At 40.3% G+C, this 18,486-nt stretch overlaps 1 protein-coding gene across 1 annotated transcript in view; it reads right to left on the bottom strand.

Moving 5' to 3' along the window:
• The window catches only part of cep72 (centrosomal protein 72), a 217,609-nt gene that overhangs the window by 107,069 nt on the left and 92,054 nt on the right, over positions 1–18,486 (bottom strand). Inside the window, exon 6 of the mRNA XM_059944915.1 lies at positions 14,229–14,337. Coding sequence (XP_059800898.1) covers positions 14,229–14,337 — 109 coding nt within the window. The remainder of the gene's footprint in view (positions 1–14,228; positions 14,338–18,486) is intronic.

The raw sequence follows: 18,486 nt of genomic DNA, 5'->3' as shown, positions 1-18,486 counted from the left end.
AATAAATTAAAAAATTCCAAGCAACAGATTTGATTGCTTTGTGGACAAGCAATACTGAGATAAGTAGAGGGACAGGTAATATTGAGGAAGCTGAGAGTCTGCAAAAGAACTTGGATAGGTTGGGAGAATGGGCAAAGAAGTGGCAGGTAGATTACAGTGGAGGGAATTGTACAGTCAGGCACTTTGGTGGAAGAATAAAAGCACTGACTATTTTCTAACTAAGGAATGATTTCAGAATTTGGAGGTGCAAAGGGACTTAGGAGTCCAAGTGCAGGATTCCTTAAAAGTTAGCTGGCAGTTTGAATCAGTAGCAAGGAAGGCAAATACAATATTAACATTCATTTCAAGAGGACCAGGATACAAGAGCAAGGATGTAATGCTGAGGACTTATATGATGTCAGACCATGTTTGGAGTATTCCAAGAAAGGATACACTGGCAAAGGAGAATGTCCAGAGGGGATTTACTAGAACGATCCCAGGAATATAATTGTCAGTGTAAATCGAGTGTTTGGCAGCTCTTGGTCTGTACTTGCTGGAGTTTAGAAGGATGAGGGTGGTTCTTATTGAAACCTACCAAATATTGAAAAGCTTAAACAGAGTGGATGTACAGATGATGTTTCCAGCAGTGAAAAAGTCTGGGACCAAAAGGCACTGCCTCAGAATAAAAGGATGTCCCTATATAACAAAGATGAGGTGTTGTTTCTTTAGCCAGAGGGTCTTGAATCTGTGGAATTCATTGCCACAGAAGACGGAGGAGAGTAAGTCATTTGGTATATTTAAAGCAGAAGTTGATATGTTCTTGATAAGAAAGGGAGTCAAAGATTACGGACAGAAGGTGAGAAAGACGGGCTTGAGGGGGAATAATAAATCAGTCATGATCAAATGGTGAAGCATACTCCATGGGACAAATGGTCTAATTCTACCTTTATATCTTAAGGTCTTTCCTATCTTCCTGTGGCAAGTCTTCAAAGCATAAGCAGTTGAATCAAGATGATTATGTATGGAAATAATATAGCAATTAGCAGCTCAGAACTTAGATGTGCCTGTTCAGCAGGCATAGCAAGTAGTCTACAAAAATGGAATACTAAAATGTTCATTGTCTGAATATAATACCTCTAAAACATTCATCTTTGGTACAGTTTTGTTTACTATTATAAAATCAGCCATGTGTTTTCCTTAAATATGGACACCATTGTTGCCTAATTGATTTTTTCTAAGTATGAAACCCATCAAAACCTCTCAATGTTCTACTCCATTTCTATGCTGCTCATTTTCCAGCTTTCAGTTGAACAAAACCAACCAACCTCAGACATGAACCAAACTCAGATATTTAACTGATATTTATAAACTGTAAGTAAAAGATTCAGTGAGAAGCCAGAACATGCAAAGTCCTTCAGGCAGGGAAAGAAGCCTTTGAAATCTTTGATGTTGAAACACTAGATGATTTTTTGTCTGTTATTTTCTTTCTCTCATCTGTTCCTTTTCTCTACACAGGCCTTGGAGGCTCTCATTTTCTCTTCCTTTGTCACTGTTTCCTCCCAATCAGCACCCGCTTCCATCTTCCCAGCAGCTTCCCATGCTCTTTCTGAAGGTACTGAAGGAGAGAACAGGCTTCAATGTGAAAATCAACAATAATTTAGGCATTGTTCTCTTCTTCTTAGGCAGTTCATTAGGATAAAAATTAACTCACTTCCACAATGGTTTTGTGGGTTCTGGTGAAGACTAAGTAGGAATAGTCTATTCTTCCACAGTTAATATAAAGGATGGTTCATAGAGCAGTCAAGTGGGACACTTATGAGCTGGTGCAGAGCATCTTTTGCTTACAGATGGTTTCTGTGTGTTCTTAATACACAAACTCATAAGTTCTCAATACCATGCCAAATCTATCTTCTTGACTTTGAGTGGTCATGGTCCAAAAACTCTTTGAGATTAGTGGAAATGTTGGACATCCTTGAAGCTTTTAATGTTTGCCTTATAATCACTCGAGTATAACTAGGACCTCAATTCCGGAGCAGTTGAACTAGGAGAGGACAATGAAGTTGAGACATGCTTGGTGGTATCTTACCAGTACCATGAAACAACATTTGTAGGTAGCAAATCATCAACAGCTGACTGTGAGGGGCAATTAGCAATGGCATTATTTTCCTGCTTGATATGTTGGATATCAGTGTGTACTCATATGTAGGCTAGGGGGCTTTACTGCTGTGCAGACCAATGGTCTGATATTTTGCCATCAAGTGCATGAGGGGTTTGTGGTTAACATACACTGTGATATGGCAACCTTTTAGAAGAAAATGAAAATGATGGACAGCCAGATACTGAGAAGTTCACAATGAAATCTGCTATACTGGGCTGGTGGCCAAAGAAGACAAGCAGCTGCCACATGCATCCAACCAACAGTACCTGCATAGCACCCACTACATAGTTTAAAGCATCAGTAGCTTTTGAATTGAATTGAGTTTATTTCTTACATTCTTCACATACATGAGTAAAGATCTTTAAGTTATATCTCTGTCTAAATGTGCAATCATAGTAATTTATAATAAATAGAACAGTCAATGAAGCATAGAAATACACTCAGATCAGCGCGAGTTAATCAGTCTGATGGCCTGGTGAAAGAAGCTGTCCCAGAGCCTATTTGGTCCTGGCTTTTATGCAGTGGTACCATTTCCCAGATGGTAGCAGCTGGAATAGATTGTGACTGGGGTGACTTGGGTCCCCAATGATCCTTCGGGCCCTTTAGTCACACCTGTCTTTGCAAATGTCCTGAATTATGGGAAGTTCACAACTGCACGTGAGCTGGGCTGCCTGCACCGCCCTCTACAGAATCCTGTGATTAAGGGAGGTACAGTTCCCATACCAGGCAGTGATGCAGCCAGTCAGGATGCTCTCAGTTGTGCCCTTGTATAAAGTTCTTAGGATTTGGGGGCCCATACCCAACTCCCTCAACCGCCTGAGGTGAAAGAGGTGCTGTTGTGCCTTTTTCACCACAGCTGGTATGTACAGACTACGTGAGGTCCTCAATGACGTGAATGCTGAGGAACTTAAAGCTGTTTACCCTCTCAGCCCCAGATCCATTGGTATCAATAGAGGTTGGCCCGTCTCCGTTCCTCCTGTAATCCACAACCAGCTCCTTTGTTTTTGCGACAGTGAGGGAGAGGTTGTTTTCTTGAAGTCAGAGAGATGACTTCTTTCCCGTAGGCCACCTTGTTAATGTTTGAGATTAGGCTGATCAATGTAGTGTCGTCGGCAAATTTAATTAGTAGATTAGAGCCGCAGGTATCGACACAGACTATAGCACAGACAGGAGCAGTAGGTTTGTGTTAGAGAGAGCTCATTTGGTATAATCAAATGCCCTGGTCATGGACACTGACCAGTCAAGCACTTGATTAGAGAGAGCTATTGGCTTTAAATGCATTTTACAGGGGGAGCATAAACTCAGCAGCTTATGAAATTTACTCTGCCTAAAAACTCCTGTAGTTTTTTTAGTAGTGCGGGGCGGTGGGAAATCTGTAATAGCTGAAGAGGTCTTGTACCTTCTGCAGAGATGCAATGGTAGAGAAGGTCAGTGATTGACAACCCAAACTGGCATTCAGCAGAGTAAATAATCAACCCATGTTGGCTTAAGCACTTAAAAAGTCTGCGGAGATGAGATACTCATTTGGATTTGGATACATTGGTGACAAGTATGTCATCCAGGTTAACAAAAAGAAAATCTAAGTCTTTTAATACAGAGTCCACCAACCATTGGAAAGTCTGTCCTGCGCTTTTCAGCCCAAATGGCATGCACAGAATCTCTGAGGTCAAATAGTGTTATCACAGCCATTTTGGGTAAGTCTTCCGAGCACACAGGCCCCTAACTAGGTAAATTTTGGAAAAGATTTACTTTCCTGTTAATCGTGCTGAGAAGTCCTGGCTGCATGGGGCCAGGTAATGATCAGGGGTGGTGCACTTGTTAAGGCATCAGTAATCGCTGCAGGGCCAGCTACCACCGTCAGATTCAATAGGTACAGAGAAATGTATAGAATATACATCCTGAAATTCTTTTTCTTTGCAAACAGCCACGAAAACAGAGGAGTGCCCCAAAGAAGGAATGAAAGTTAAATGTTAGAACCCTCCCACGCATAAGCAGCAGCAACCCCCCCCCCCCACCAGCAAAAAAAGCACAGGCACCCACCACTGAGCACTCAAGCATGCAGTGAAGCATCAATAAAGACACAGACTTGTAATAACCCAAAAACTACTTGTTTACCCAGTGATTCGAAATACCACAGGCTCTCTCTGCCTAAGAAGGAAAAAAGAGATGTCCCCATTTCATAGTGAGAGGGGAAACATAACAAAGCAACTCGCTGATTTATGGTGTTAAAAGTCTGTTGTGTCACTTTTGCCAAGCTCTGTGCCCAAAGAACTTAGGTCTCTGAACACACAGCCAGCTTGCTGTTTAAGATCTTCCAATTTTCCATGATGCATCAGGTTGCGGCACCGGCCTTGAATCTGCCCACCTCCAGAGCCACGACAATCCGGCACTCTGAAGGTGTACTATTCTTCCAGGCCACAACCTTGGCATATTGAATGGTGGCCAGTCATGGGGCCCCGAGAGTAGGTCCCATTTCCAGAAAGAACCGAAAGATAGCGTGTAACCCCAGGTCAGGTCTTCAAAAGAACCTTGAAACAGAAAAAAAAGAGATAGAGCTATTTCTGAAGATGCAAGCAAAGGAGTCGCAGTTAGGTGCCATCATCCTCTTTAGCTCTGCCATATGAAGGGACAAAGCCCAGGGGCTACTCGACCAACATACAATGCCAAGTCATTCCACATTGGCAAACTCAGCCTTTGAGGTTGCCAGATTTTCTAGGTCTAGTCTACTTGCATGGTCATGGACTGGCAGGTCAGTTCTGGAAATGTGGTGCATGGCCCCATGTTTTGAGAATGTAGTGGAGAATGTGGGTTTGATGAGGTTTCTCACAACAGTAAACTCACATGCAGTAGTCCGTGCACCTGACTTGAGTTGTTGTGGGGAACTTACTGGGGGAGCAGGGTAACAACCCAAAGTCCTTGACATCTACAAGCTGGTTGTTCTTAAGATTGTCTAACAGCCCTTGGGCACACAGAAAAACTGTATTGAGCAGAGGTCCAGACATCTTAGCCAGGAAGAAGTACCATGAGTCATGCTGCCCACTGAAGCAGAGCATTACCCGTTGTATCCCATAAGTCTAGATCATGGTGCCGTTGGCAGACTGCAGCAAGGTTCACTACTCTTTTCCTTCTCATCAATAGGTGATGCTGATAGGGTGCCCATAATGAATAGTAGATGACCCTGGCAGCCAGAACCCGGAATGTTTACAGACCTCTTGATGTCCTGATGCATTGGCACTGTTGAAGTTGCAAGCTGATCGGCACTTCCTAGCATTTGTACCAAAGCGAGCATGCTGAAAACACAGACCCGGCATTTTCTGTTTTGTAGCATTAGTTAGTAGTCTGTTTTGCATGCTTTTGTTGGAGGACTTGTTGAGGAAGGGAAATAAGAAGGAATTATGCATCTCCATCTGGCTGAATGTAGACTATCAGCCATTTTAGCAAGCTCTGTAGATTCCAGGAGAGACAACGTGTGGTCTACTAGCTCCGAAGGCTAAGCATCACCGAAATCAGGCAACCAGAACAAGTGTTTGGCGTGCTTAGACTCTGATGGTCGAAAAGTCTGTAAAATGTGAATTTTCAGTGATCAATACTTAGCATATTCAGGCAGGTGTTCCAGTAGACTCACCACTCTTGCAGCCACATTACCACATTAAAAAATTTGGTGCTGTTGGTGATCTCTCGCATTGTGAATTGGGTTTCGGCTTGTACAAACCAAGCACCTGCATTTTGATCCCAAATCTCCAGCAGTTTCAAAGTAACTGGTTGGCTGACAAGATCAATAACTCCGGAATTGTCCTAGAGCATCGGGGTCAACCGATGTAGGTTTTCAGAAATAAAATGAAGTGGAAAAAAATGTAACATTTTTCTGAACTCCAAAACCTGAACATAAAGCTAAAACCCTTTACATAACTATATCATCACATCAGACCAGCCTTTTAAAGTGAAACCCAAACTCAATGTTGGTGGTTGTGAATTACATACATTTCCACTTGCTTCAGCAAACATTTCTCAGAAACGAGAAATCTTGGAATAATGTTCACTCAGTTCATTGTGCTTGAGTTGGTTCTTGTATATCAATTAAATTAATCCAAAGTCTTATTATATTTTTCTCTTCAAGCACTTGCCCAATTGCATTTTGAATTTACCATGGAATCTGCCTCCAATATTTTTTCAAAGAGGTTTTCCAGATCACAACTCACCAAATAAAAAGAAAGCTATGTGTCATAATTTACTTTATCAAAATCATTCATAAAGCTCCCTCTCAACTTCACAGTGATTTCTTCACATAACCAAAATCCCCCAAAAACTTCCACTCTCACATCAATAACCAAAAATTTATAAAGTCTCAGGAATAAACAGCACTTAAAAGTTCCTTGCTTTTGTATTTTAATTCCTGTATCAACAATTCCAAGGGATCCCTTATGTTCTTTTAAAACAGGTTTCCAATGTCCTAATATTTTCAAAAATTTGTATGCATATACCTTCAGTTTGTGCACCACCTTTATAAAAGTAAGTCAGTTAAACTCACTTACATTAAGTTTTATCTGTCATGGATCTGGACAGTTTTTCAGTCCTTTTAAAGGGAAGATTATGCATCACAAAATGATTCTGTACAGCAAATGCAATTAACCAACTGGGAATTAGCTACAAATTTAGTTATTTTGAAAATGCAATTAATAGTGTTTACTGCTGTACAACTCAAGGTACAGAGTAAAGTTCAAGGAAAATTCATCTCTAAAAATATCATAAATCATTTATCTATTAGGTAATCCTGTATTATACTTTTTGTGAACTTGTGTTCAAGAACATTGTAGAAAAAAGCTATAAAAATAAATCATTAATTAATATAAGCTATGGAAAAATTCCATTCTAAGTTTTAATGTCAGCAAATAGCAGTATCTGGTGTTTCTGCTAGATTACTCTGATTGTAAAAGTACATAACTAATTGGCAGAGCAACTAAGTTTTCTCCCATGCACTTGAATTCAATCCAAATCTAAATTTGCAGCCGGATCCCAGAAAATCTTAATAGAAAGCATAATGCATTTACTTCCTGATGCGTGTTGTCGAGTTTGAATAAAGGAACAGAATTAATTTTTTTATGTACAAAGTCCTAAAATGAATGGTTTAATTTTTTACAGGTGGTGATTGGGGTTTTTTTCCCCATTGTTGTCTAATAGCCATACTATATCCCTGAACATTTTGCTTTTTAACCTGTCAATTTCACTTTATTAGTTGTTAATTTAGTACAAGGCTGTCCCTCTCTCATTAATCTTCGCCTCCTGCTCCTGACTGCATGTGCTTCAGCATTTGTTGGTCTCACTTTCTCAGTGTGTTGCTAACTATCTTTGCCCTGAACTCTATCCTCAACAACTCACTTGTATCTGATTCTGTACATAGGTCTTGCTTTTCCTGCTGAGTGAATTTTAGCCCAAAAGTGAGAAGCATTTTTATTAAATTATCTATTAATTTTTCATGATGTGTGTGATAAATGTATTATGGTTGCACCGTGGTATGGAGGAATGTTGTTTTGTTTCGTTGTATATACATACAGTCAGATGGCAATAAAGAACTTAATTCTCAGAACATTAATCTACAAATAGTCTGATTGGCAGAAGATTCATTCAAGTCATTCTCTCTGGAATCCAAACCAACCAGCATGACAGTTCTTAAGGTCATATTTCATTACAATCAGGGACCTGTATGAAACAAAGCCAAACATTCTTAAATCAGGCAGCAAATGCAGGTTCAGTCCAAGTAAGCTAGCAAACTCATTTAGGGAACACACAAAGGCAGATGGCACAGGAAATTCACGTTTGCACATTCACACACTTGGAAATACATGGTTTAAAACAAACAGAACTACTCTAATATTGTAATTGATAGGTTAGTGTTAAAGGAGACAGAAATGAGAAAAGATTGATGACTTTCACCATGATTACTTTCAATTTCACCTGAAAACAGGTGAGAATAAATGTAGACACAATCCACTAGATCAAGGAAACATTATCTGCATCAAGGTATCCTTAGTGTTTCATCAGTTGAATGCAGTTAAAAATTATATAACCTCACAGATAATTCAAATCTAAATTATTTATTAATACTTACAAATCCAATCCAATTCTTGAAATCCTTAAGTATTTTTATCAAAGTGTTTAAGACTAGTTATAACATGTTGGCTCCTTTTAGTCAGCACATTATACAGTTTTCAGTTATAATTTTTGGATCAGCTACTTCCCTAAAATTAATTTTCAGTATTAAAAGAGAACTACCTGAGACCAAACTTTTGATCTTTATCTGGGATTCACTACATAGATACTCTTAAATCTAACAAGCAGCTGTGTTAGTAACTACAGAAATGGCAACACAGACTAGTTCAACCATTCACTTCATTATTCCTTTGTCAACATGTTTATTTTCTTTCAAGTTATTATGCACAACTTCGACTTCCACCAAAGCCTTTACTCTTCTGACATATTTCACCTCTATCAGGCTATTGACCAGCAAACCACCAGACAAAAGGGATTGATTGGTCTCATCCAGGTACTTTGAAAGTCACACAGAACATTCTAAAAAGAAACTAAAAAGAACTCTACTGCCAGGATGAGATCACTCTCAGACTGGAGGAGCAGCCCTTCATATTCCATCTTGGCAACTTCCAACCAGATGTCATGAACATTGATTTTTCCATTTTCTCTCTTCTTTAATTCCCTGTTCTGGATCTCGCCACCCTTATCTCTTCTCCTCACCTGCCCAACACCCCCTCCTGGTGCCCCTCCTCCTCTTCTTTATCCTATGGTCCACTGTCCTGTCCTACTCCTCCAGCCCTTCACATATCACCCCCCAGCTTCTTACTTCATCCCCCCCCCCCCACCCACCTGGCTTCACCTATCACCTTCCAGCTTGTACTCCTTCTTTCTCTCCCAACTTCTTTTACTGATTTCTTCCCCCTGCTGTTCCAGTGCTGATGAACGGTCTCCGCCCAAAACAATTAGACTGCTTACTAATTTCCTTAGATGGTGCCTGGCCTGCTAAGTTCCTCCAGAATTTTGTATGTTGCTGCTCTGGATTTCCAGCATCTGCAGAATCTCTTCCTACACAGTTCATCTTTACAGCTAATATGGAGTTTCATTGGTGAAAATAAAAACACTTTTCAATGCAAGTCAACATGTTTTCATTTTGAACATAACCAAAAAAAGAACACCTTGTAGGAAAATTACCTGTTGCAAAGAATACTTTGATAGCAATTTTGCACTTTCTCCATTTGTATTCTCTTACTGATAAGAAAACCCAATGAATTAAAAAGATGTAAAAGATGGGATCATATGGTTTGACCTCTAGTGTAAGTGGGCATCTCTGAATCACCTCAAGTTCATTGTCATTCAACCATGCACAAGTATACCACCAAATGAGACAACGTTCCTTCACAGCAAGGTGCACAACACGGTACAAATAACTCACACACATAACGCATAAAGTAACAGTACCACAAAAAAATTTATGAAATTATGTGCATACATGATACACGTTACAAAGTAAGCAGTATAATGCTACCAGCACTTCATATATGATGAGGTCTTTGTGGTGGCAGGGAGTTCTACAGTCTTACAGCCTAGGGGGAGAAAGCTGTTTCACATCCTACCAGTTCTTGTCCTAATGCTGTTAGATCCTGCATGATGGCTGAGAGTCAAAGAGATTGTTTAACAATGGGAGGGATGACTGGCAATGCTAAGGGCCCTATATCAGAATCAGAATCAGACTTTAATCGCCAAGTACCTGTGCACATACAAGGAATTTACTTCCGGCAGATGTTGTCTCTCTGCTCATAACAATAATAATGATAAATATAAATGAAAATATAGATTATACATACAGGTAGTGCAATCCAAGTAATAGTTAGCCGACAGTTAACTGTTCAGCAAAGTGACCGCAGTAGGGAAAAAACTTCTCCAGTGCCTATTAGTCTCAGTCTGGAGGGATCTGAAGCGCCTACCAGACGGAAGCAGTTCAAACAGTCCGTGCGCAGGATGGAAGGAATCCTTTATGATGTTCCCTGCCCTCTTCTTCAACCTGGAAGAGTACAGGTCCACAATAGAGGGCAGGGAGGCTCCAATGATGCGCTCGGCAGTCCTCCCTGTGCGCTGTAGTCTGGTTCTATCCTGCTTGGTGGCGGCTCCAAACCACACAGTGATGGAGGTGCGCAGGACAGACTCAATGACTGCAGTATAGAACTGCAGCAGCAATTCCTGAGGCACACCATATGCAGCACTCCTGATAAATGTCTCCAATGGATCAAAGAGAGACTACAATGGTCCTCTCAGCTATCCTCACAATCCTTTGTAGGGAGTTGCAGTAGATGCATTGCAATTCCCGTACCAGACAGAGATGCAGCTGGTCAGGACACACTGGTGTGGCTGTAAAAAAAAATGTTTGAAATGGAGGAAGCCTCACTTGTCTCAATCTCCTCAGGAAGTGGAGATGTTGCTGTGCTTTCTTGACTGGAGAAGTGGCGTTGAGGGACCAGGTGAGATAGTCCATTATGCGCACCCCCAGGAACTTGGTGCTCCTAACTCTCCATAGAGGGGCCATGTATGTGCAGTGAGGAGTGGTCAGCCTGCACCTTCCTGAAGTCCACGATCATCTCTTCAGTTACGTCCATGTTGAGACACAAATTGTTGTGCTCGGCACCATTATACCAGCGCTCTCCCTCCTCTCTGTATGCCATCTTGTCATTGTTGCTGAGGCCAACCACTGTTGCGTCATCAGTGAACTTGATGATTTCATTTGAACTGGATCTAGAAAAGCAGTTATGTGTTAGCAGTGTGAACAGCAAAGGGCTGAGCATACAGCCTTCGAAGCGCCAATTCTCAGCATGTTTGAGCCAGAGATGTTTCTGCTGACAAGGTCTGACTGTGGCCTTTCAATCAAAAAGTCTAGGATCAAGTTACAGAGAGAGAGATGTTCAGACCCAATGAAAATAGATTACTCGCCACCTTCAGAAGTATGATTGTATTGAACACTCTGCTGATGTCAGTAACCAGTAACCTGGCATATGAGGCACCAATTTCAATGCGGAAAAGGATGGAGTGGGGAGCAGTCTATGGCATCATCAGTGCCCCAATTTGAGAGATAAGAGAACTGAAAAGGGTGTAATGTAGCAGGAAGATGGGATTTAATGCGATCCACAAATAGCCACTCAAAGCACTTCATCACTGTTGAGGTCAGTACCACTGGATGGTAGTTGTTGAGGCAAGTTACTGTCACCCTCTTGGGCACTGGATGTTGGTGGCTGCCTTGAAGACAGAGTACAGTGAACTGTTCTCAAGAGATGATGAAGATATCTGTTATAAAGCTTAGTTAATTGGGCTGCACAGTCCCTCAGCCTCAGCATCTGACCAGGTACATCATCAGCTTTACGTGGGTTGGTCCTGGTTAGGGTCTTCCTCACATGAGCTACAGCCAGCCGGAGTGCCTGCTTTTGGGGTGGGGAGGAGGCCTTCCTCAGTGGCACACTGTTGTGTATACCCAGCATAAAGGACATTTAGCCTATCAGGAAAAGTATGACTGTTGTTGGCATGCAGAGTGAACTTGTAGTCTGATATGGTCTGAATGCCCTGCCACGTGCACTTTGTAGCTCTGGTATCACAGAAATGGCTGTATTTTCTCTGTGAATAATCCCGTTTTGCCTTCCTGATGGTGTGGGAAAGTGCAGCTCTTGCTGACCTGAAGCTGTCTTATCCCCATCTGAAGCCAGTATTCCGATCTCTCAGCCACACTCAGACCTTTGATGGATACAAGTACTTGTGGATATTTGCTACACAAATGGCAAATTAAAGACTTTCCCGGTGAAATGAGGACATCTAAATGAACCAGCAACCATATTAAAAATTCTTGTCTGAAACACCGCTTTTTGGGATTTATAACACCACGTGTAAAATGAACAGACCTCAGAACTGTAACTTTAGTTCAATGGTCCAACATTCCATATAAATTATAAAAGGCATGATCCCGGGAATCCAGTTGGGAGTAAGTAGGGAATGACTGTTTTCACTAAAACAATAGAGACTGCAGACTGACAATAGGAGAGAGAATGAAAAGGAATTGTGGAAGGGAGTTTGTGAACTACATTTTTGAAGGGTAAAAAGAGTTGGAGGAATGCGGTTACATTGTCAACATCTTTATGTCTTCAATTATCTGCGTGGAGGTTGTGTGTTCTGTCTATATCCATAAGTTTTCTTTGAAGCTGAGGTATTCACTTGCATTCCAGAGCTGATTGCCCTTTCTGTGCAGGTGAGTGGCAGAATCTGAGGACAGGTGTATCTTGGTTCCTTTCCCCTCCCCTAACTATTCCACCCGTCTATCACCACACACTTCACCAGTGAGGTCCCCTCCCCCACTGTACTTATCACCTATTTTAGTTCCATGTTTACCTTCCTTTCCTATCAGATTCTATCATCTACAGCCTTTTATTGCCTCCACCTTGTCTACAACCCATCCACTTCCTCCAATTGACTACATACGCCAGTCAACTCTTCCTCACCTGGTTTGACTTATATTGCTTGCACGTTCTCACCATACCCACCACCCTATACTCTGTCTGGATGAGGGGTCAAAACCGAAAATTTCAGGTTCACTTCCTGCCACAGATTCTGCCTGACCCACCGAGTTCCTCAAGCAGCTCAGTTTTGCTCCAGATTCAAGCATTTAGTCTCCTGTGTGTCAGTTTATCCAGTCCCTCTTTATAACTTTGATGGCTAAATCTAGAAAACAATCTGGTGAATGTCCTCTATACACTCTCCAGCAGAATAACATTCTTCTTGTTGTTCAGTGACAAGAAAGGCACACAGTGTTCCAAATGTGTCCTCTCTAATGTTTTATAAAACTGTAAACTTACCTGTAACATCATAGATCTTACATTCCATGCCATGCCCAACAAAAACAGGCATCTCATCTGAATTCTTCACGACATTAACAATCTGTGCTGTTGCTTTTAGAAATCACAGGAATTATACCCAAGGTCTCTCAATTCATTGGAACTCCTAGGGTCCTGCCATTTTCTGTATAGCAAAATGCATCACCTTGAACTTCTCAAGAGTAAATTCTATTTGCTTGCTCTCCCCAATCTTCCATCTAATCCATGCTGTAGATGTATGTTGATGCAATACACACAAAATGCTGGAGGAACTCAGCAGGCGAGGCAGGTAAAAAGTACAGTCAACATTTTGTTACGTGGGGCTCATCAGCCTTGGACGGCAGCCCGCCTAAGAGAAGGAAAACTCTGATTTTAAACCTCCGCTGCCTTGCGACCAAACCCATCCATGGGAAAGGCTTTGGGCGTAAACCCCAAGGAAGAAATCTGGAGCCGGCAATTTGATGTTTTTTACAACTTCACTCTGGTAACTTCTATAACGACACTGGTGCCAAGCCGTATCGGCGCTTGCCTTCCCCTGGACTACATCAGTGACGTGGAGAGGGGGAACCTGCTGCATGGGCAACAGCCAGTTCTTTAAATGTTCCCATCCAGGCTTGTGCCCTGGAGAGGACACAGTCTGCCAGAGGTGCAAACCCATGATCCCCTGGAATTGATGACTGCCTACTACAAATGCTCAAGCACCCTTCCTCATATTCAATACATTCTTGGACAACCTAACTCCTGCACTGGAATCGTTTTTTTAAGTTCTAAAAACATCCATCGTCTGTGTTTAAATTCGGTGTTCCCTGAACACCAAATGTTGTAGCTTCTTTTACACTGCCTCCAGATTCTTCCAACAGAGATGTTGGATTTCAGTACTTTCCTTCTTGTGTTTCCCCTTCCATCTGCCAGCAAACTATTCAATTTAAGGCCCAGCATATTATTGACAAATAATGTGCACGTTCTCAATGATTCAAGAAATGTAACAATGTGCAGGTCAATGTTTTGGGAATGAAGGTCAATATATACATATAAATACATAATAGAACTGCTGTTTTAAAATTTCTTTTTGATTTTGTGCTATCACTGTAAACAATGAGATGGATCAACTGCTTGTACATCTCTCATCATATCGAAGTGTCAGATTCTTACAATTTTATTTTAACATATTTTGCTCTCACCTTACATTTTCCGCTTCCTGAGCAGGATATTCATGGAATTCATGTGCCTGATTTGTACTGAAGTGCATCAGCGCTGCTTTGCGCTCACTATCTTTAACTGGTCGATCGTCTGTAAGACATTACATCATAGTTACATATCCTAGCCACATATCATTATAGCATGTGCTATAAAAGTTAACAGCTATACTTATCAAATTTTGATCACAGTAGGGTTGATCTTTCATGACTTTTAGTCAGGGAAGAAAAACATATCAACCATTTCCTTTTGGCCACATGAGCAAAGCTGAAACTCCCACTAACTTGAAAGACATTCTCTACTCATGCAAATTTTGGTCCAGCTAAGGTTCAAAATTCAAGCGATCACCAACTTCATCAGCACAAAGAATGCCATGCAAATCCGTGCAGAAAACACAAATTCCTATTTGTGGAACATCAAGGGAAAGATACTGTATTTGACAAGCCGGATACTCAAGCTGCTGTCGCGATGACCAGCAAGATTCCAGATAATAAAGGAAATAAAATTTTGTACTTAAGGTACATGGTCATCTCAGAAATAGTGTTGTATTGTCAGCAAGTCAGGATAAACATGTATTTCATCATTTATATTTTACAAGTTTCCAATGGGATTTAATTACACTGCATATTTGATATAGTTTCCATCATATTTTCTTAAGCTGTCTTGACAATCATTCATTCTCATTCTTTATGATGGCCTTTGCAAAAACATATGTCTTAACTTGCACTGAGGGCTGTACGATAAAAGATTCTGAGGCACAGATCAATCACCATGAAGGGAGCAATTACAAATACTTTTGAGTTGTAGAAATATTAAGATTAAGATGTTAGCAAAACCTATAGATGCAAATTGGTAAACTTCTGTCCTATTATAGCAAACATCATGGACAATTTTGGACAAATGTCATGCAATCGGCAATATCAAGTGAAGATGAAAATGCTTAACACAGAGAAGTCTAAGCTTAGCCTGTTCATTTTACCTAATAAAATATTTCTTGCAGTGACGATGCTCTCCAATATGAAAGGGTTATTTATCTCTCTAAGCTAATGAGACTCACAGTACACAGGTGCTCTCAGGCAGTGGACAGCCATGAAACCAAGGGTGCACTGTTAAATACAGATGTACAGTGCTATCTGCCACTAAACCTTTCCTTAAGTTTAGTCATACAAACACCATCTCGCCACCCTTGCAATAATAAACATCAGAAATGCATTTCAGGAATGATACTCTTGCAAATATTTTCACACTCCCAAACCATCTGATCCTATTAAGACAGAAGTTGCACAGCTGGCATGGAAGTTAAATAGAATCACTTGGAAAAGCACATGCACATGCCAGCCAAACATTGACTAAATTAAGCCATTATAAAATGTAAGTAATGTTCAAAAGAACATAGAAATAACAGAAATCTTGTGGAGTAGGTGATGAAGACAGTGTGTATGATATGTACCTTTTTTGCACATTGCCCTGCAAAACAGAATAAACTCATTATTTTTGGAATTATCACTCTTGCATCAATAAAAATACAGTATTACCTATACTTATCACTTGCTTGTTTCCACAGAGCTTAGTGGATTGCAGTTGAATTTTAAGAACTCAAATCTCCTTCAAGTTACAACTGTGTGTATCCATTGAATGACACAGTTAAACAGAAACTAGAAGCATCTTTCATAAAAGTGAGCATTTAACTGAACTGCTATACCAAAGTCACTTACATACAAGTTTAGAGAACTGGAGACATTGCTGTCTTGTTTTGGAATTTAACAATAACCATTCAAGGGAAATGCAATATTTCATATCCATCAATTTTTCTCATTGGTCACATATTTAACTGGAATTTTAGTAAATAAAGGTTGTAAAACGTGCAAAATACCAGTTATCACATTTAATGATATCTCACTTACCCTGAAGAAAATCTAGAAGAGGAGCTACTGTAATATGATCCACAACATATTTTTGTCACAGAAGAGTTAGAAGAGACAGAGGGGCATTCTAGTATTCACTTTTGATGTAAATCAGTTTTCTACAAATGATTATGTGGTGAGTTGATAACTGATATTTCAGTGACCACAGTAGCTTCATGTCACAGTGATAGCTCTGATGTCATAAAGACATTTTAATGTCAAATTATTTTAACAGTTTTCAACATTTAAAATTAAGTGATTCAGAGACCATTAATTAAATGAATCATTATGTCTGGTAAGATAAATAAGCAATTAATGAGTGATAATATTAGTTTTCCATTCAAGGAGAATTCTATTCCATGGAACAAGGTCAGGGGCCAAGTTTGGTACATGTACATTTAGCAAAGTGGTTTATTCAAAGGTTCACTGAGAAAGCAGTCAGTGTAGTATCTTTATTACCCACAACAAAGAGGAGCCAGGAAGATAGATGTTAGAAAAGCACGAAGGGGAATTATTTTCTCCCAAGCAATAACCAGCATGCAAGGTCATAATTCATAGGTTTCAAGGTGACAAGTTACTGAAGTGTACTTTACGTCAATACAAGTCACCAAATGTTTTTGTTGTTATTTCAGAGTACTGGTTTATATTCTAATAGACCTTAGTGCTGATAATGAGGTTAAAACTGTACAAGGTGAATTCCACTCAGTTCTGACCATTAATTTACAAAAAGGGATAAGTTCAAAATGCTCCTTATTGAAATGGCCCTGTATATCAATTTTGTTTTATTAATCCAATTCCCTTTATCCCTTAATGTTTCAGGATTATCAGTGCATTTATTTATCTATCTATCTATCTATTTATTTATTTATTTATTTCTGCGAAGAATACAAAAGCTTCTGAAGCAACACAACAGGAATTTCCCCAGCAGGCTGAGGACCAAGAGAACACCATCTGTTGTGTTGTCAGGGTGAATGGGGCAGGGGAGCAGAAGGCAAGTGTAGGAAATAAAGGAGACGCTTGAGAAGAAGCAGATTTTTTCTATAAAGTCCTGAAGCCAACACCTCTTCTTGAGAACAGATCTTACAAGAGACTGGGCAGATGAGGTGTTGCAGAGATAGCTGCAGGAGTCAAGTGTATTTTTAATAAATGTCAGTAGAATGTTAGTCACCTGAGATGATCTGCCCTCTTTATTCTCTCCAAGATGTCTCTACATCCACCAGCCAGTGTGCCTCCCATCTCCACCCCTCAATCTGCCTGGTTCCAACTTACCATTATCTCCTTCTCACCAGATTCAACTTATTGCCTACTAGTCCCTGGCTTGCCCCTCCCTCTCACCTCCTTATACTGGTTCTCATCCCTCTACACCAGGAGTACCTAACCTGGGGCCCCACAGACCCCTTGTTTAATGGTATTGGTCCACGGCATGATATGGGTTGGGAACCCCTACTCTACACTCTCAGTCCTGGTGATGGATCTCAACACAAAACAGTGACTACCACTTTACTTTTCAAAGATACTGCTAGGCTGCTTAGAAACAGTTGGTTTTTGCTCTGCATTTACAGGTGTCTTGTGTCTACATACAACCAAAACTCTCCAGAAAATGCTGTATCAAATTGTTTACTCTAATACCCGTCTTAGTTCACGAAATTTTCCAAGACATACGTCTTCAAAGTAGTTTTCTCAGTTGTTAATATACTACAACAATACAATGTTATTTCTACAGCTTCAAGTATAGCTCTAAGTTTCTCAGGGACAAAGAAAAAGACTTTGTATTGATATTTATCTTTCATTCTTGCCAAATACATTTTCATGAAAGTCATAGCTGAACTGCTAATATGCTTAAAGTTCCACAATTTAAGAGAATGAGAATATAGCTTCAAAATCAAAATCAGAGGACTGTGACTATTCATTATTGTTTCATAAAAGTATGCATTTTCTTCCTGGAAAATCTCGTTGCCAACACTGTTGAAAAAGATTCTAGTAAGAGGAATTAACCTTAGGATTTTGATGTCACTAGCGTGTTACGATTTATTCTAAATTCCCAATTGCCATGACCAAGTGGCACATCATGCTGGTCTGAATCAGGAGCTCCATGTGGGCTATAGCTGGCATAGGCTGATTTTGCTTTCTTACGGCAACTTTTTCAATAGTTTTCATTTATTTTGTCTCTAGACTCAAATCTGAATCTTGTATGAAATCATGTACTGTATGCCATCAGTTTCTGTTTGTACAAAAAACATCTCTGGATTGCTGCCAGTGGCACACACCAGTGAGGGTAACAATAGGATGATTTGGCAGGTGAATGTGTGGCTATGGATATGGTGCAGAGGACAGAGCA

This window comes from Hypanus sabinus, chromosome 20 (assembly GCF_030144855.1).
Source record: "Hypanus sabinus isolate sHypSab1 chromosome 20, sHypSab1.hap1, whole genome shotgun sequence".
Lineage (NCBI taxonomy): Eukaryota > Metazoa > Chordata > Chondrichthyes > Myliobatiformes > Dasyatidae > Hypanus > Hypanus sabinus.
The sequence above is the reverse complement of the archived record's forward strand: the minus strand, read 5'-3'. Positions and strand labels throughout refer to the sequence as shown.